General features: G+C 41.3%; 1 protein-coding gene across 1 annotated transcript in view; it reads left to right on the forward strand.

Annotated features, from left to right (window-relative positions):
* Positions 1–2,397: 2,397 nt before the first annotated feature.
* MANBA (mannosidase beta) overlaps positions 2,398–15,526 on the forward strand; it is a 115,166-nt gene continuing 102,037 nt past the window's right edge. The window contains exon 1 of the mRNA XM_025983820.2: positions 2,398–2,654. Within this exon, the coding sequence (XP_025839605.2) occupies positions 2,478–2,654 (177 nt within the window). The 5' untranslated portion in view covers positions 2,398–2,477. The remainder of the gene's footprint in view (positions 2,655–15,526) is intronic.

Genomic DNA, 15,526 nt, shown 5'->3' on the forward strand with positions numbered 1-15,526 from the left:
CCTCATTGGTCTTCTGTAGCAGGATGCTGACCCTGCACATCATTTAACTTCTAGAAGACTTATTTTTCTTTTTAGACCAGGAAACCATCATTTGATCTAAACAATTTGAATTCTGGAAAGAATCAAATGAGATGACCAAAATGGAATCCATTTATACAGTGTAAGGACTTGTGACTATTTTTAAAATTGTGTTTCATGTTGTGACTTTAAATTACTTAAGTTGAGGGGATCCCTGGGTGGCTCAGTGGTTTAACACCTGCCTTTGGCCCAGGGCGTGATCCTGGAGACCTGGGATCAAGTCCCACATCGGGCTCCCTGCATGGAGCCTGCCTCTCCTTCTGCCTGCGTCTCTGCCTCTCTCTCTCTCTGTGTGTGTCTCTCATGAATAAATAAATAAAATCTTTAAGAAAAAATAAATTACTTGAGAATTTTTTGGCTAAAAATAAGATTTATTCTTCCTGGAGAATGGACAAAAAATTATCCTATAACAAAATGAAAATGCATCATGTTACCTGTGCCAGTCCAAACTTTAGGCAGAATAGTTATTAGGGGTTTGGTTTTCTCAAAGCAGTTCGATCTCAAGGTGAAGCAATCCAAGTCACGCCATGTTTGCTGTCTGGAATGCAAGGAGAAATGATAAGTGTGTATTCTTATTTTTTTCTTAAAATATATTTTTAAAACTATTTCTTAATAGAACAACAGAACATATCCAAATACATTTGCTGGGATCAATTTTCCTTTGAGTTGGCTTAATGGAATCTCTGATTATGGAAAAAATTGCTTTGCCATGTCTTGCCATCATGTCTTGTCATTAGTTTTGAACAGAGCAGGGCTGACTATATAATGTACTGAATTATAGCATATTATTTGAATTGAGAGCTTTGTTCCTATCAAAAGTAAGAATGCTGCTGAAGTGAGGAAGGCTTTGAGGCAGCCAGAGCCTTTTCACTTGGGGATCAATAGGCTCTACTACAAGAAGACTAAGCCAGAATGGAGAATTTTGGTCCTGTCTGCCACCGTATATGATAGGCAAGTCACCTGACCCTTTGGACTCTGTTCCCCCAGCTGTAAAGCCAGAGGCTTGAACAGGATAATCCATAATGCCCCTAAAGCCAAGATGCTAGGCTTGTGAAAAATAAAGACTCTGAAAAAGGAAAATACCATCCTTTGTCTACAGATTTAAGCAATTCCAGGGTCACTATAAATAGCCAAAACAAAGTTCAGATTTGATAAGGGGAGAACTCTTCAAAGACTTCCCCCTAAATATGGAAATAAGGGAGATAACATCAGCACGGGAATAAATCTATGTTATGCTACGTGAAATTCCATGTCAACTTCCTAAGATCACTGTTACATCCTATTGCAAAATGGTCTTAAGTAGACCACGTGATGATGAAAGCCTGTGCTATTCCTTGGGTAACCCTGCATTGCCAGCCTTACACGTTCCCTCATTTTAGGCTTACAACAACGTGAGAAAAGCGTACCGACTACATTTTCGAGTTCAGGAAACTTTCCAGCTCGAGTCTCACAGTCAGTGACCAACAGAGGATTTTAAATTTGCCTGCGCATTTAGTGCAACGCTCTGGAACCTCCAGAAGCCTCCTCCGTAAGGCTTTTTAAAACAGTGTTAAACAGCGTCCACTGGGATCCCTGGGTGGCGCAGCGGTTTGGCGCCTGCCTTTGGCCCAGGGCGCGATCCTGGAGACCCGGGATCGAATCCCACGTCGGGCTCCCGGTGCATGGAGCCTGCTTCTCCCTCTGCCTGTGTCTCTGCCTCTCTCTATCTCTCTGTGACTATCATAAATAAATAAAAAAAAAACAAAACAAAAAAAAACAGCGTCCACTAACATTAACTAACGTGCTGTTTTTCCCTGGGCCAGGCCCTAGGTTGCACGCCCTACACGGGGTTTTTCAGCCCTCACAATGACCCTACGAATCCGGTAACTGTAGTCGCTGCTTAGTCCTCGAAGGGAGGGAGGGGTACTCTCGGACACCAACCTGTGGAGCTGGGAGGGGAGCGTTAGCGCCGCCCCGCGCGTCCGCAGTCCCCGCAGGCGGAGGAGGGTCTGCGGACACCCGGGGGAAGGGAGATGGCGAGCCGCTCGGTGTTTCGGTTCCTCGAAGCAGTGAGGAGCCTGGCTCTTGCTGCGTGCCATCATCCTGTCTGTCCTTGAGCCTCCCCAGGCTCTGAGCGCCACTTTGTGCCCAGGGATCTGAGTCCCAACTACCGCGCACAGTGCTCGGCCCCCGCCCCGTTCAGGCACCGGGGAAGCACGAAGACGCGCGGAGAAGCGCGGGGACTGCAGGCGCCCGGGCCCAGGCAGCACCACGCTCGGCCCACCCCCTGCAGCTCCGGGCTCCCCGCGGGGGCCGGGGCGGGGCCCCGCCGCTCAGCTGACCTGGGGGCGGGGCCCGCGCGGGGAGCCCCGGAGCCGCCGCCCCTTCCCCGCGCGCAGGCCGCCGCGGCCGCCGTCGCGATGCGCTTGGGGCTGCTGCTCCTGCTGCCGCTGTGCGGCGCGGGCTCCCCCGCCTTGTCGCGCAGCCTCAGCTTGCGGGGAGGCTGGAGGATCCGCAGCGGGAACGGCTCGCTGGAGCTGCCGGGGGAGGTCCCCGGGTGCGTGCACAGCGCCCTGCGCCGGCGGGGCTTCATCCAGGTACAGTGCGCGGCCGCCCCGCCCGAACTCGGCCCCGCGCGCCCCTGGCGGTGACCGCCCCGCGGACGGCCTGGCCGCCCTGGAGCCGGAGGCCGGGCTCCTGGGTTTGGCCCGGACCCTCCGCTGGCGTCCTGCGGTCTGGCCCGGGGCCGTGCCGAGGCCGCGTAGCTGCAGTGGGCGGAGAGCACCCCGGGGTCCGCGCCTGGGCGGGGCGGGGGGGGGCACGCAGGCTGGGACTTGAGCAGTCCTGGAAAGCGGAACTTCGTAGCGGCGCGCGGTGCTTCTACTTGCGGTTTTCCTATTGCCGTAGCTCTCCACCGAGGAGAGTCTGCAAGGACTGTTAGTGACGGAGCCTGAGGCTTTGCTAAGTGTCAGCTGTAGTCCGGAATGTCTGCTCTTCTCTTTCGCGTGCAGACCCTCCGGGACTCAGGTTTGGGATTGATGCAGCACGGGCGGCGAGGACAGTGAGACGTGCAGGTGTACGGTTAGGAGTAGTGGTGCTGGTGTAACGGCGAAGTAATGTTTCAGGCTGATTGGGATGTGAAGAAAGATGACGGTTCCTCTCGAGGCACGTGGTCCGTGTGTGTGTGTGTGTGTGTGTGTGTGTGCGCGCGCGTGCATGTCTTAACAGATGCTCCAATTTATAGACTCCTTGTGGAGGACTGTTGCCGATTTGACTGCCTGTGTGCACAGGTTTGCAAACAGACTTTTCCACCTTCCACGGTTTCTGTGGTTACATCAGCTGCATGTGGCTTTCCCATTTTTTAATCGTTCTTGCCTGGGACAGGATATCCTTGATACATTGTCCCAGCCCCCATAACAACCCTTCAAGAGTAGATCTTATCTGCATTTTATGGATGACATGGGGTTATGGAGCCCAGAGTAGTTACAGAATTTACCCAAGATCACCCAACCACTCAGTGGCAGAGGTGGAATTCTAGCCCAGGCTGGCCTGACTCCATTCCATAGTCTCTGGGTTTTCATCTGTCCTACCCTTACTGGTGTTTTGAAAGATTATGAGATTCCTGTGCTCGACTCTGAGGAGTTTCTTTCACAGTTTACTTAAATGACGGGATCATCAACTAGGGTTTGGCAAAACTTCTGATTGTTTCACATTAGCTTTTTTCGAGAAATACTATCAGAAAGGAAGTGAATGCTGTAAATGACACTGACCATTGTCTAGTTCAGTTTTAAAAATAACTAATTCTCCAATTTAAGTATTTTGCCTACTTTTACTTAACAAACTACTTGTGACATAGGCCACAGCTGACCTGGGTACCTTGAGGCTTCCCTCACATAGCTTTGAGAATGCCTGTGTTTATTTTGCAGAGTCTCTCCTTGCCTCATTTTACTGAAAAATTAAGGGCTGTGAGATAATCAGTGACTTTAGCAAATCAAATGGTTATTCCATGTTACAAGGCTACATATTAAGAAACAGTGTTTGGAGGGCACCTGAGTGGCTCAGTTAGTTAAGCATCGGCCTTCTGCTCAGGTCATGGTCTTGGGGTCTTGAGATAGAGCTCCCTGTCGGGCTCCCTGCTCCTCCCCCTCTGCCTGCCACTCTCCCTGCTTGTGCTCTCTCTGTCTCTCTCTGGGTCAAATAAATAAATAAATAAATAAATAAATAAAATCTTTAAAAAGAAAAAAGCAACAGTGTTTTATTATTAGCTTATGAAAAGGAGGTTGCTCAGAGTATGAAATAACTGACTTTTCCTCATGGAAATAATTTACAATGTTTTGTTAAATATGTTCAGAAATTCTCAGAAAAACGTAAAGTTCAGTAAGGTGGAAGTGGGTTTTAAATGGTAGTGGGTGAGAGGTCAGGGAGGCTTTTGGGGATTGGGGAACTCCAAGCCTAATCATCAGCAACATCAGAATTATTACTGAGTGATATGCTACCGTTATTCCACCTACTTTATTACAACATCCCTTTTTGGTGTTGGCCTCCCTCAGGAAATATTCTACAGTTTAGAGCAGACACTGGCCCCAGTACTGTGTATGAGAACTTGAAACATATCTTGCCAAAGTTATTTACTTATTTATTCACCTAATTCTAAGTATTTATTTGGTACTTCTGAATAAATAGCAGGCCCTATTCAAAGTGCTTGAAATTGAGTAGTGAACAAAACAGACTCTTTGTCCCAATAGACATTCTGGTGGAGGAGATAGACAATCAACAAATTAATAGATAATAATACTGGCAAGTGGTGTGCTGAAAAGAAATAAAGCCAATTCAAGGAAGGGAGAGTAGAAGGGCTGGTTGGGAAGGATTGCTATTAGAAGAAAGTGGCTAAAGATAGCCATTTTGATAAAGTGAGTTTTAAGCAGAGATCTTTTTGATAAGGTCAATTAAGAAGAAGTGGATTTCCAGCAAAGAGAGCAAAAAGCAAAACAACAACAACAACAACAACAACAACAAAAAACCAAGAGTGGAGAAGGGAGAGTCCTTGAGGTGGGAACATGCTTGACAAGTTCTAGGAATGTAAGTTGGCCGGTGTGGCTGGAGACCTGTGAGCCAGCAGGGAAAGGAATATGTTCAAAGAAAGCATCTAGGGCAGATCATGCAGGGTTTGTAAGCCGAGGGAAACACCTTGGATTTTATTCTCTACATGTAATGGGGAAGCTATTGGGAGTTTTGAGCATAGAGTTGCATGAATGGATCTGCCTGTTGGGAGGTCATTTGGCTGTGTGAAGACTACAATGCAACAGAATAGGAGCATGGACACTAGCTAGAGGACTATTGCCCTTAAATGAGCAAGAGATGACTTCCTGCTTGGACCAAGGTGGTAGTGGTGAAATGGTGAGAAATCTTATGAGAACACATTTTATTTTATTTTATTTTTATTTTTAAAAAGATTTTATTTATTTATTCATGAGAGATGCAGAGAGAGAGAGAGAGAGAGAGGCAGAGACACAGGCAGAAGGAGAAGCAGGCTCCACGCTGGGAGCCGGACGCAGGACTCGATCCTGGGTCTCCAGGATCACACCCCTGGCCAAAGGCAGGTGCCAAACCGCTGAGGCACCCAGGGGTCCCTGAGGCTGTGTTTCCTATACAGAATATAAATTTTAGGTGTCTTGGAGAGTCTTTTGGGCTGCCTGCTAAAGGTTATCATTCAGGGACGCCTGGGTTGCTCAGTGGTTGGGCGGCTGCCTTCAGCTCAGGTCGTGATCCTGGGTTCTGGGATCCTGCATATTGGGTTCCTGCAAAGAGCCTGCTTCTCCCTCTGCCTGTGTCTCTGCCTCTCTCTCTATGTCTCTCATGAATAAATAAATTTTTTTTTAAAAAAGGTTATCATTCATTCAGCCTACTATTATACACACACTTAAGTATGCATTATATAGTAAAAAGGAAATGAGTAAGACTCAACTCTTGTTTTGTGGGAGGTCACATTCTTGTGAGGCAGAAAACCTAACTAGTCACCATATGATATACTAAGTGCTTAGATAAGGGGACTCTTGTTAGGAATGTTCTCAGCTTTCCTGTGCAATTCCTCAGTGGTGCAAGTTTGAAAAGCTTTTTTTTTTTTTTTTTTTAATAAAAGATATTCTCAGTGTGCCTAAATTAGAAAATATAGGTAAGAAGAACACTTGGAAACCTGGCTTTCCGAGATAACTACCACTAAAATTTAAAAATGTACTAGATCCATTTATACACATTTCTGATAATTATTTAAATATATAAGTGTAACAATTTTTTACGTAGGCTCTTTTTGATAGTTATACACATGTATAATATATACATATATATACACATATATAACCATTTTTAATGGTTCTTTTTTATTTCATTGTATATATTTGCTATCATTTATGATCAACGACATACTATTGGATAGTTATCTGACTCAATTGTTTTCTATTCTTTGATGATCCTTTTAACTAAATGTTAGTGTATATCCTTATTTTCTTAGACAATTCTTAGAAAAGCAATTGCTGATTCAAAGGGTATACACTTTTTTAGTCTTTTAATATGTACTTCCAAGCTTTTCTCAATAAAAATTGAAACAGTTTTAGATTCCCATTATCATTTTATCAGTGTTCATTTTAGGTGCTAGACTTGGACATTATTTAATTAATTTATTTTTTAAAAGATTTATTTATTTATTTTAGAAAGCATGCAGGCACATGTGAGCAGGGGCAAAGGGCAGTGGGAGAGAGAGAGAGAATCTCAAGCAGACTCCCCTCTAAGCAGAGAGCTTAGAGGGAGTGTGGGCCATGTCTCAGTCCCTTGACCCTGAGATCATGTTCTGAGCCAGAATCAAGAGTGGGACACTCAACTGACTGAGTCACCCAGGCACTCTATTAGGACATTATTTTATTTTTTATCTTTTTTTTTTTTTTTTTTAGGAATCCAACTTGGTTTCCTTTTTTTTTAATTAATTAATTTATTTATGATAGTCACAGAGAGAGAGAGAGAGGCAGAGACATAGGCAGAGAGAAGCAGGCTCCATGCACCGGGAGCCCCATATGGGATTCGATCCCGGGTCTCCAGGATTGCGCCCTGGGCCAAAGGCAGGCGCCAAACTGTTGCACCACCCAGGGATCCCCTAGGACATTATTTTAAAAAGCAAAACCATAAGTAATTTATAGTGAAGTTGAATACCTTTTTCATGTTTATTGATGAATTGGGGTTGCTTACTCATCTTCTTTATTTTTCCATTGGCTGTTCATCTTTTATCATACAGATTTGTTAGACCTCTTTGTTATATATATATTTAAATGTCTCATATGTTAACGATATGTTTTTTCATGTAGATGTCTTAAAGTTCTATTATTGAGATCTTGTTTTTTTCATTTTATGATTTCTTCTGTCTTTGATATTATACTTTGAAAATAATTCCCTCTCTCCCAATTAAATAAATATTTATATGTATTTCCTTTTTGTAGTTCATTATAATTCCTTTATATATTTAAAATATTGATCCACTTGAGTTTTTCAAATGGTTAGTTTTTTATATCCCATAATTTCACAATTTTTCTTTTGTCAACTGATATAAAATTACTTTTTTATGTATGAAATTCTCACATACTGATAGTTTTATTACTCCCTCTCTTAAAATTATTTTTTAAGAATTATAAATGTTTAATGCTGATTGAACAAAAAAAATTGATGCACAAAAATATAAAATATAAAGAACAAGGAAAAAAACAATAAAAAGCATACTACAAAGTAGAAGTTACCACTGTAAAATTTATGTGCATCTTTCCAGATTTTTCTAAGTATATACAAATACAACAGTATAAAAATGAAGTCAATTCCTGAAATGGTTTTGTAAGTACTTCATTTAAAATATATGGTGGGAGGGGCAGCCCGGGTGGCTTAGCAGTTTAGTGCCACCTTCCACCCAGGTCGTGATCCTGGAGACTCGGGATCAAGTCCCATGTCGCGCTCCTTGCATGGAGCCTGCTTCTCCCTCTGCCTGTGTCTCTGCCGTTCTCTGTGTGTCTCTCATGAATAAATAAATAAAATCTTAAAAAAAAAATACGTGCATCAGTGTGGATAAATGTATGTTTGTACTCTTGAAGTAGCCAGGAGGCAATTGTCATGTAAATATACTTTTAAAAGTTTTTGTTATGTGGATTTCAAACAAATACAAAAATGAGTAGCAAAATGAACTTCTATTTACCCATCATCCTGGCTTCAACACAGTTCATTTTGTTTAGTCCTCCATTCACTATACCACCCCTTATTTTGAACCAATCCTAGACATCACATCATTTCATCCTCAAACATTTCACTATGGATTCTAAATATAATACCATTATCATACATTTGAATATTTTTGTTCTGTTTCAGAGGAGGAAGTCTCATGATGACCAAGTATAAACTTATTCTTAAATAGAAGGTACTTTTTCTGGATTCTGTACTCACCTTCTACAAAAGACTTAAAAATGGAATATTTGATTTTATTCAATCATTTTATGATGTGATATGATCTCGAAAGCTTTTAGAAAAGGAGTCATTTAAAGATTTGTATGTTTTCTAAAAGTTTGCTTAAGTGATCTGTGACATTAAGGAGAGAAGGACTCTATTTGAAGTTTAAATTTGAGCAGAAATAGTCATTTGGTTTTGGGGAAGAGAGAACTACAAAGTTTTTAAGCCTTCTTCTTCTTCTTTTTTAAGATAGCTTTAGAAAATCCTGATTCTTAAACCTCACATAGGCTTCTTTGTTTGATGCCTTGTGGGGTGTGTTTAGGACATAGGAGGATTTGCTTTTCATGGCCCAACGCTGGGAATGAAAGGAACATCTGAGAGTTGGATCTTTAGGTAAGGGCTGGCTGGTCTTTATCACATATTAAGTGTGTATAGTCAACCTACACTATGAAATTCATCTTCCTATAATGATTATTTAATGTCTTCCATGTGCACTCTCCTTGACCCTTTTAGTTGTACCTGTTCATATAATTCCCACCACAATCCTGTGGAGAAGGTATCATTACTTACATTGACTGAGGCTCAGAGAAGTTATGGACTAAAAGATCATGCGTCTGTTAAATGGTGGGGCAGGGATTCAAGCCACTTCTTCTTTTGACATCCCATACTGCCTGTTGGCAAGAATAAATACTAAGCAAGAGAACAATTGCTGTTTTAACTTGAAGATATCCAATGAAAACAGTGACAAGCACAATATACTGTTCAAAATATACCACCAGGGCAGCCTGAGTGGCTCAGCGGTTTAGTGCTGCCTTTGGCCTGGGGTGTGATCCTGGAGACCTGGGATCGAGTCCCACGTCGGGCTCCCTGCATGGAGCCTGCTTTTCCCTCTGCCTGTGTCTCTGCCTCTCTCTCTCTCTGTCATGAATGAATAAATAAAATCTTAAAAAATTATTTTAAAAAATGCCACCAAAAGTATCCCATTGCTAAAAGTTCTTGATAAATGCTAGCTAGCAATTGCTGAGGGTCAATCCACATGTCCCTTCTCTGTTCTGTCTTTTGGAAGTCTCTGAGTTTTGGTCATCATTCTGTGCCAGAACTGCTCTGGTGCCTTAATCTCTGGTTCTGTCCTCTCCTGATTTGTGGCTGGAAATTTTGCTCCACTCTTCTACCTGAATGTCTTCATGGAGTATTGAAAGTCAGTATATCCAAATGCTTCTTCTCTCAGTTCTCCCAATCCTTAGTTTCTCTTCTTTTACCTACTTCTAATAAAAGCACCAATATTTTCTCAGAGAATAGGCCTGGAATTTTGATGCCATTTTTGTTTCTTCTCACATATATTGCTACTTCTTGGATCTTGTAGGTCCAGCCTACGACATCTTATAACCATTCCTGCCCTGTCATTTATACTGCTATCAACCTAGCTTATTGTTTTCTTTTTTAAAAAGAGGTCAACTAATTTTAATGACTTTTACAAAACGATAAGGGATATATAATTGATCCTTGAACATGGGTTTGAACTGTGCAGGTCCACTTACACATGGATTTTTTTTCAGTAAACATGGCAAAATACTGTAAATGTGTTTACTCTTCCTTATGATTTTCTTTTTTTTTTAAAGATTTTATTAATTTATTCATGAGAGACACAGAGAGAGAGAGAGGCAGAGACACAGGCAGAGGGAGAAGCTGGGTCCATGCAGGGAGCCCGATGTGGGACTCAATCCCAGGACTCCAGGATTACACCCTGGGCCAAAGGCAGGAGCTCAACCACCGAGCCACCCAGGTGTCCCTCCTTAAGATTTTCTTAACATTTTTTTTCTAGCTTACTTTATTGTAAGCTAGAATACAGTATATAATACAGTATATACTAGTAATACAGTATATAATACATATAACATAAAATATGTTTACTGTTTATGTTATTGGCAAGGTTTCTGGTCAATAATAGGCTAATAATAGCCTTAAATTTATAATTTTAAGGAGTCAAAGGTTAATAAGCAGATTTTTAACTGCATGGGGTTTAGGAGCACCATATTGTTAACTGTACTACTGAGCGTTAACAGTAACGATACAAATATTTAAAGATGGGATACATAATGAAAGTAAGTATCCTTCCATCCTTCTCTCCTAGTTTTCTAGTTCCCTTCCACAGAAACAACCACTGTTAACCAGATTCTTGTGTATACTCATGTATCTTGTGATATATGTCTATATACATATGGATTTTTCTATATTTCTCTTCACAAATGATTGCATTCTATGTATATTGTTTGGTACTGACTTTTTTCTTTAACTTGACATATATCCTAGAAGTTATTTCAGCCCAGTACCTATAACAGTAACAATAGCTATCATTTGTTGAATGCTTGCTATATGCAATGAATGGTTCTAAGCACTTTCCACATTTTACCTCTTGCAATTTTCCTACTGATTCTAGGAGGTATTAGTATTACCCTGTTCTAGAACTGAGAAAACAGAAATATAGAGGTGCTATATGAGCTTCACAAGATCCCACAGGTATTTGGGCCAAGCTAGGACTTGAACTCATGCAAACAAGGTTGCTCCCCACTGCTGTTCTTACCTGTCAGCTCCACCCCACCCCCCAACTCCCAGCTTCATCTCAGAGGCAGGAACTATGACTGTTGATCTGTTCAACTGGCCCAACTTCGATCCCTGAGCAAGTGTGATCTCTGGCTCCTTTCACCCTTCATGTCAGTCAAGAATCTCTCTCTGGGCATTTATGCTAATCTTTCATGAGTTTTAGCCTGGCACTGTGGAGTGGGCTAAGAAAAGCATCTTGTTTCTCCTTTTAAATTACCCTTTAAATTCTCTTTGGTTAGAAAACAAGGAGTTTCCTTAACTTGCAATCTCTTTTTGCCTAAAGCTGTGGTACACATGAAGCAGTATTTGCTAGTTTAAGGATTTTAGGCAAAAACGATGTTAAGGGGCAGCCCTGTGGCTCAGTGGTTTAGCACCGCCTTTGGTGTAGGGCATGATCCTGGAGACCTGGCATCGAGTCCCATGTCAGGCTCCCTACATGAAGCCTGCTTCTCCCTCTGCCTGTGTCTCTGCCTCTCTTTCTCTCTGTCATGAATAAATAAATAAAATCTTAAAAAAAAAAAACAAACGATGTTAAGGCCAACCAAAATGTCTTGACTCATGAACTTGGGATCTCTTATGCCTATGCACCTTCTGAAGTAAGAATCATAGCTGAAATTCATTTTGGAGATGGATAAACTGAGGTTTGGAGAATACAGCTTCTTCGGAATGGAACACATAAATACCCTATGTAGGTTAGAATAGCTTAGCTTCCTATGAGCATTTTTTTCTTCTTTTTCTTTTTATTATATAGTATTCGATACATGGAAAGTTATATGTACATGTGTGTTTATGACTTTTAAAGTCTAATAATTAAATGAATACCCATGCCCTTAACCATCCAGTTTATGAGCCTGCACATTGCCAACAGTATTGGAATTACCTTGGCTCTCCCATTCCCATCACCTGCCTCCCACTAAGGTAACCACTATCCTGAATTAACGTTTTCTTGATTACCTTTCTACAAACTATGATTTTGCTAAATATCTGTGTATCTTAATGTATTGTTTTTGAATAAATGTTTTCTTAAACTTTTTTTGCCAAAGTGTCCAAGAAAATATCAGTGTATGAAACAGTTGCAAAGACTTCTTTTTCTTTGTAACTCCATTTGAAGTCATTATGCCTGGGATAGAATCAGGCATTGGATTGAAGCGGAATTGGGGAGTGGAAAAGGTACACCTGGTTAGGAATTTATGTATTTATAAGCAGTTATAATAGATTAAATTCAGAAGTTTACAGAGAAAATGTGACTGATAATGTCCTTTGTATGGTGTGATGCCACATAGTTGGTTGATATACAGCAAGCATGGTAAATGCCAATTATAAATTACTAGCACAGGCTTTATATAGCATGTTTATCTCTTGGTTCCTGCTTGGTAGATAGCACTGACATTGTAACTGTTGGTGGCATTTGTGACATTAATGGCAGTGTTAGGTAATGATTGAGCATATAGACTCTGGAGCCAGACGTCCTGGGTCGTACTCCACCACTTCATTTGACTTTGAGCCTTGGACTCTTTGTTACTAAATGAGAATGATAATACCTGTCCCAGTGGTTGGGTGATCATCTGGTATAGAAGTGTAAGTGTATGTGGCATGAGGCACTGTAGTATAGTTGAAAGAATGCAGACCTTGGTGTTAGATTGAGTTGATTTAGTTTCTAGATTAGTCGTGGAACCTCAAGAGTGGAATCTTTTGGAACTTTAGTTTCTTCCTCTGTGAATGGTTATTTACTGCATATGTTTGTTACGAAGACAAAAGTATGTGAGTACTTACCTTGGACAACAAATGGTACTTCTATTGTTTTTTAGGGTTCATGGGTTTGCTTAACAACTCAGGTACTTACATGGTTTTTTCTTAGTCATCAGGTGTAACACTGAACTGCTGTTAGCTTTATTTTACTTATTTTTTGTTTGTTTTGAGTTTTCAACTTTTTTTTTTAAGATTTTATTTATTTATTTATGAGAGACACAGAGAGGCACAGACACAGGCAGAGGGAGAAGCAGGCTCCAAGCAGGGAGCCCAACGTGGGACTCAATCCCAGGTCTCAAGGATCACACCTGGGCCAAAGGCTGCGCTAAACTGCCGAGCCCCCTGGGCTGCCCAGTTTTCAACTTTTTAATCAGTGCTATGAAGGATGCCCTAACTGCTAAATGAGACACAACGGAATATTTTTCCTGGTATTAAAAAAGTGACATTCACAAATATTTTAAAGATACTTCTATGTAATACACATGGTGACCTTGAATTAAAAAACATCTCTAACCATGTTCTTGATTCCTTATAGTTGCATTTGGAAATTGCTTTCCACTCATGATAAACATTGTGTACAGGCTTCTAAAATGTCCCTAAATGCGCATTATTACCTTTTTTTTTTTTTTTTTTGTAAAGCACTCTGGCCAAACTTTTTTTTTTTTTGCCAGCACAAGTAATCCTTAGAGCCTAAACTAAAAAAGTGATAAAAGGAAAAATACCAGATTCTACAGATGTCCCAAAATTTGTCTTTATTTCTTTTTAATTTTATTAATTTATTCATGAGTAGCACACAGAGAAAGGCAGAGAGATAGGCAGAGGGAGAAGCAGGCTCCCTGCAGGGGAGGACACCAGATCACACCCTGAGCTGAAGGCAGATGCTCAACCACTGAGCCACCCAGGTGTCTCCAGAATTTGTCTTTAAATGGGAGAAAAAATTTAAAAACCACATGGAGCTTTCTAAAATGTCTTTAACAAGCTACCTTGGGAGCCAATTTCAAAAATAGAAGTTGATGCACTAAAACAGATGTTTCACTGCAGCTCTAAAAATTTTTATAAGTACAGCCATTTGGAAGAATGATCCTGGGTCAGAAGTTTTATTCCTGTGTATCTACATTAGGTACACATGCCCCATCTCAGTTGTCATAATTGTCTCTGTAATTTCCTCTGGAGTAGTGGTCATAACCACTTTGGCCTTCCATATCTGTATCCTCCAGGTAGACTGTCATATCTGCCACTCCCATAGTCCTGTTCCCCACCACCTCTAGAGTAGCTGCAACCTTGCCCCAAAGGCATGCCCTCTAGTTCCCTGAGCCGACTTACCAGAGTGATCCATGTGGATCGGTGACCATCCAGAGACTCTCCATTCATGGCTCTCACGGCATCTGATACATGCTCTGTCTGGTTTGGTGAAGGTGAAGAAATTAAAACCCCAGGATTGCTGAGTCTCATGAGTCCTTGACAGGAACCACCTCAGAAGTGGGCCCAAAGCTGCTGAAGTGGTCTCCCAGAGCCTGCTTATTGGGGTTACATTTGAGCCCTCGCACGAAAAGCTTCTCTTCTTCAGAAGCTGTGACAGTGAATTTGAGTACTACAAATTCAGCACAAAGACTGGAAGAATAGCTATCGTCAAGGAGCAGAGAGACTGGGCTGTTGGCTTTAGATAGGACTCAGAATTTTAATATGATCTAAGGGGGTCAGGACCAGTCTGGAATCAAATTAAGTTGGTTGCTTATCATTTGGAATAGTTATTATAAATGTAGTCTAAGCTTCTGTAATCTTTATTTTAGGGAAGGTAAGATATTTTCCCTTAGAGGAAAGTTGTGAGTAGACTTTATCTTTTGGAGCAATTTTAGGTTCACAACAAAATTTAATTTTTTATTTATTTTATTTTTTTTATTTTTATTTTTATTTTTTTATTTTTATTTTTTATTTTATTTTATTTTTTTTAAAGCAGAAGGGCATTCCAATCAGAAGGAACAGTATGCCCTATTCTTTTTTTTTTTTCTTAATTTATTTATTCATTTATTTATGATAGTCACACACAGAGAGAGAGAGGCAGAGATACAGGCAGAGGGAGAAGCAGGCTCCATGCATCAGGAGCCTGACGTGGGATTCGATCCCGGGTCTCCAGGATCGTGCCCTGGGCCAAAGGCAGGCGCTAAACCGCTGCGCCACCCAGGGATCCCCCACAACAAAATTTAATGAAAATGTTCCCATATACACCCCCCGACACAGAAATGTACAGCCTCTCCCCATTACCAACATCCGCCCACCAGAGTGGTACATTTGTTATCATCAGTGAACCTACACTGACACATCATTATCACCCAAAGTATATAATTTACATTAGAGTTCACTCTTGGTGTTGTATACTCTGTGGGTTTTGACAAATTTATTCTGATATGTATTCACCATTATAGTATTATTTAGAGGAGTTTCATGGACTTCAAAATCTTTTGTGCTTTGCCTATTCACCCTTCTGTCCCTTAATCTCTGGCAACCACTGATTTTAAAAAATATTTATTTATTTATTAGAGAGAGAGTGTGTGTGTATGGGGGGCAGAGGAGAGGGAAAGAGAGAATCTCAAGCAGACTCCCCACTGAGTGTGGAGCCTAATGTGGGGCTCAATCTCGTAACCCTGAG

The sequence above is a fragment of the Vulpes vulpes genome, chromosome 4 (assembly GCF_048418805.1).
Source record: "Vulpes vulpes isolate BD-2025 chromosome 4, VulVul3, whole genome shotgun sequence".
Classification (NCBI taxonomy): domain Eukaryota; kingdom Metazoa; phylum Chordata; class Mammalia; order Carnivora; family Canidae; genus Vulpes; species Vulpes vulpes.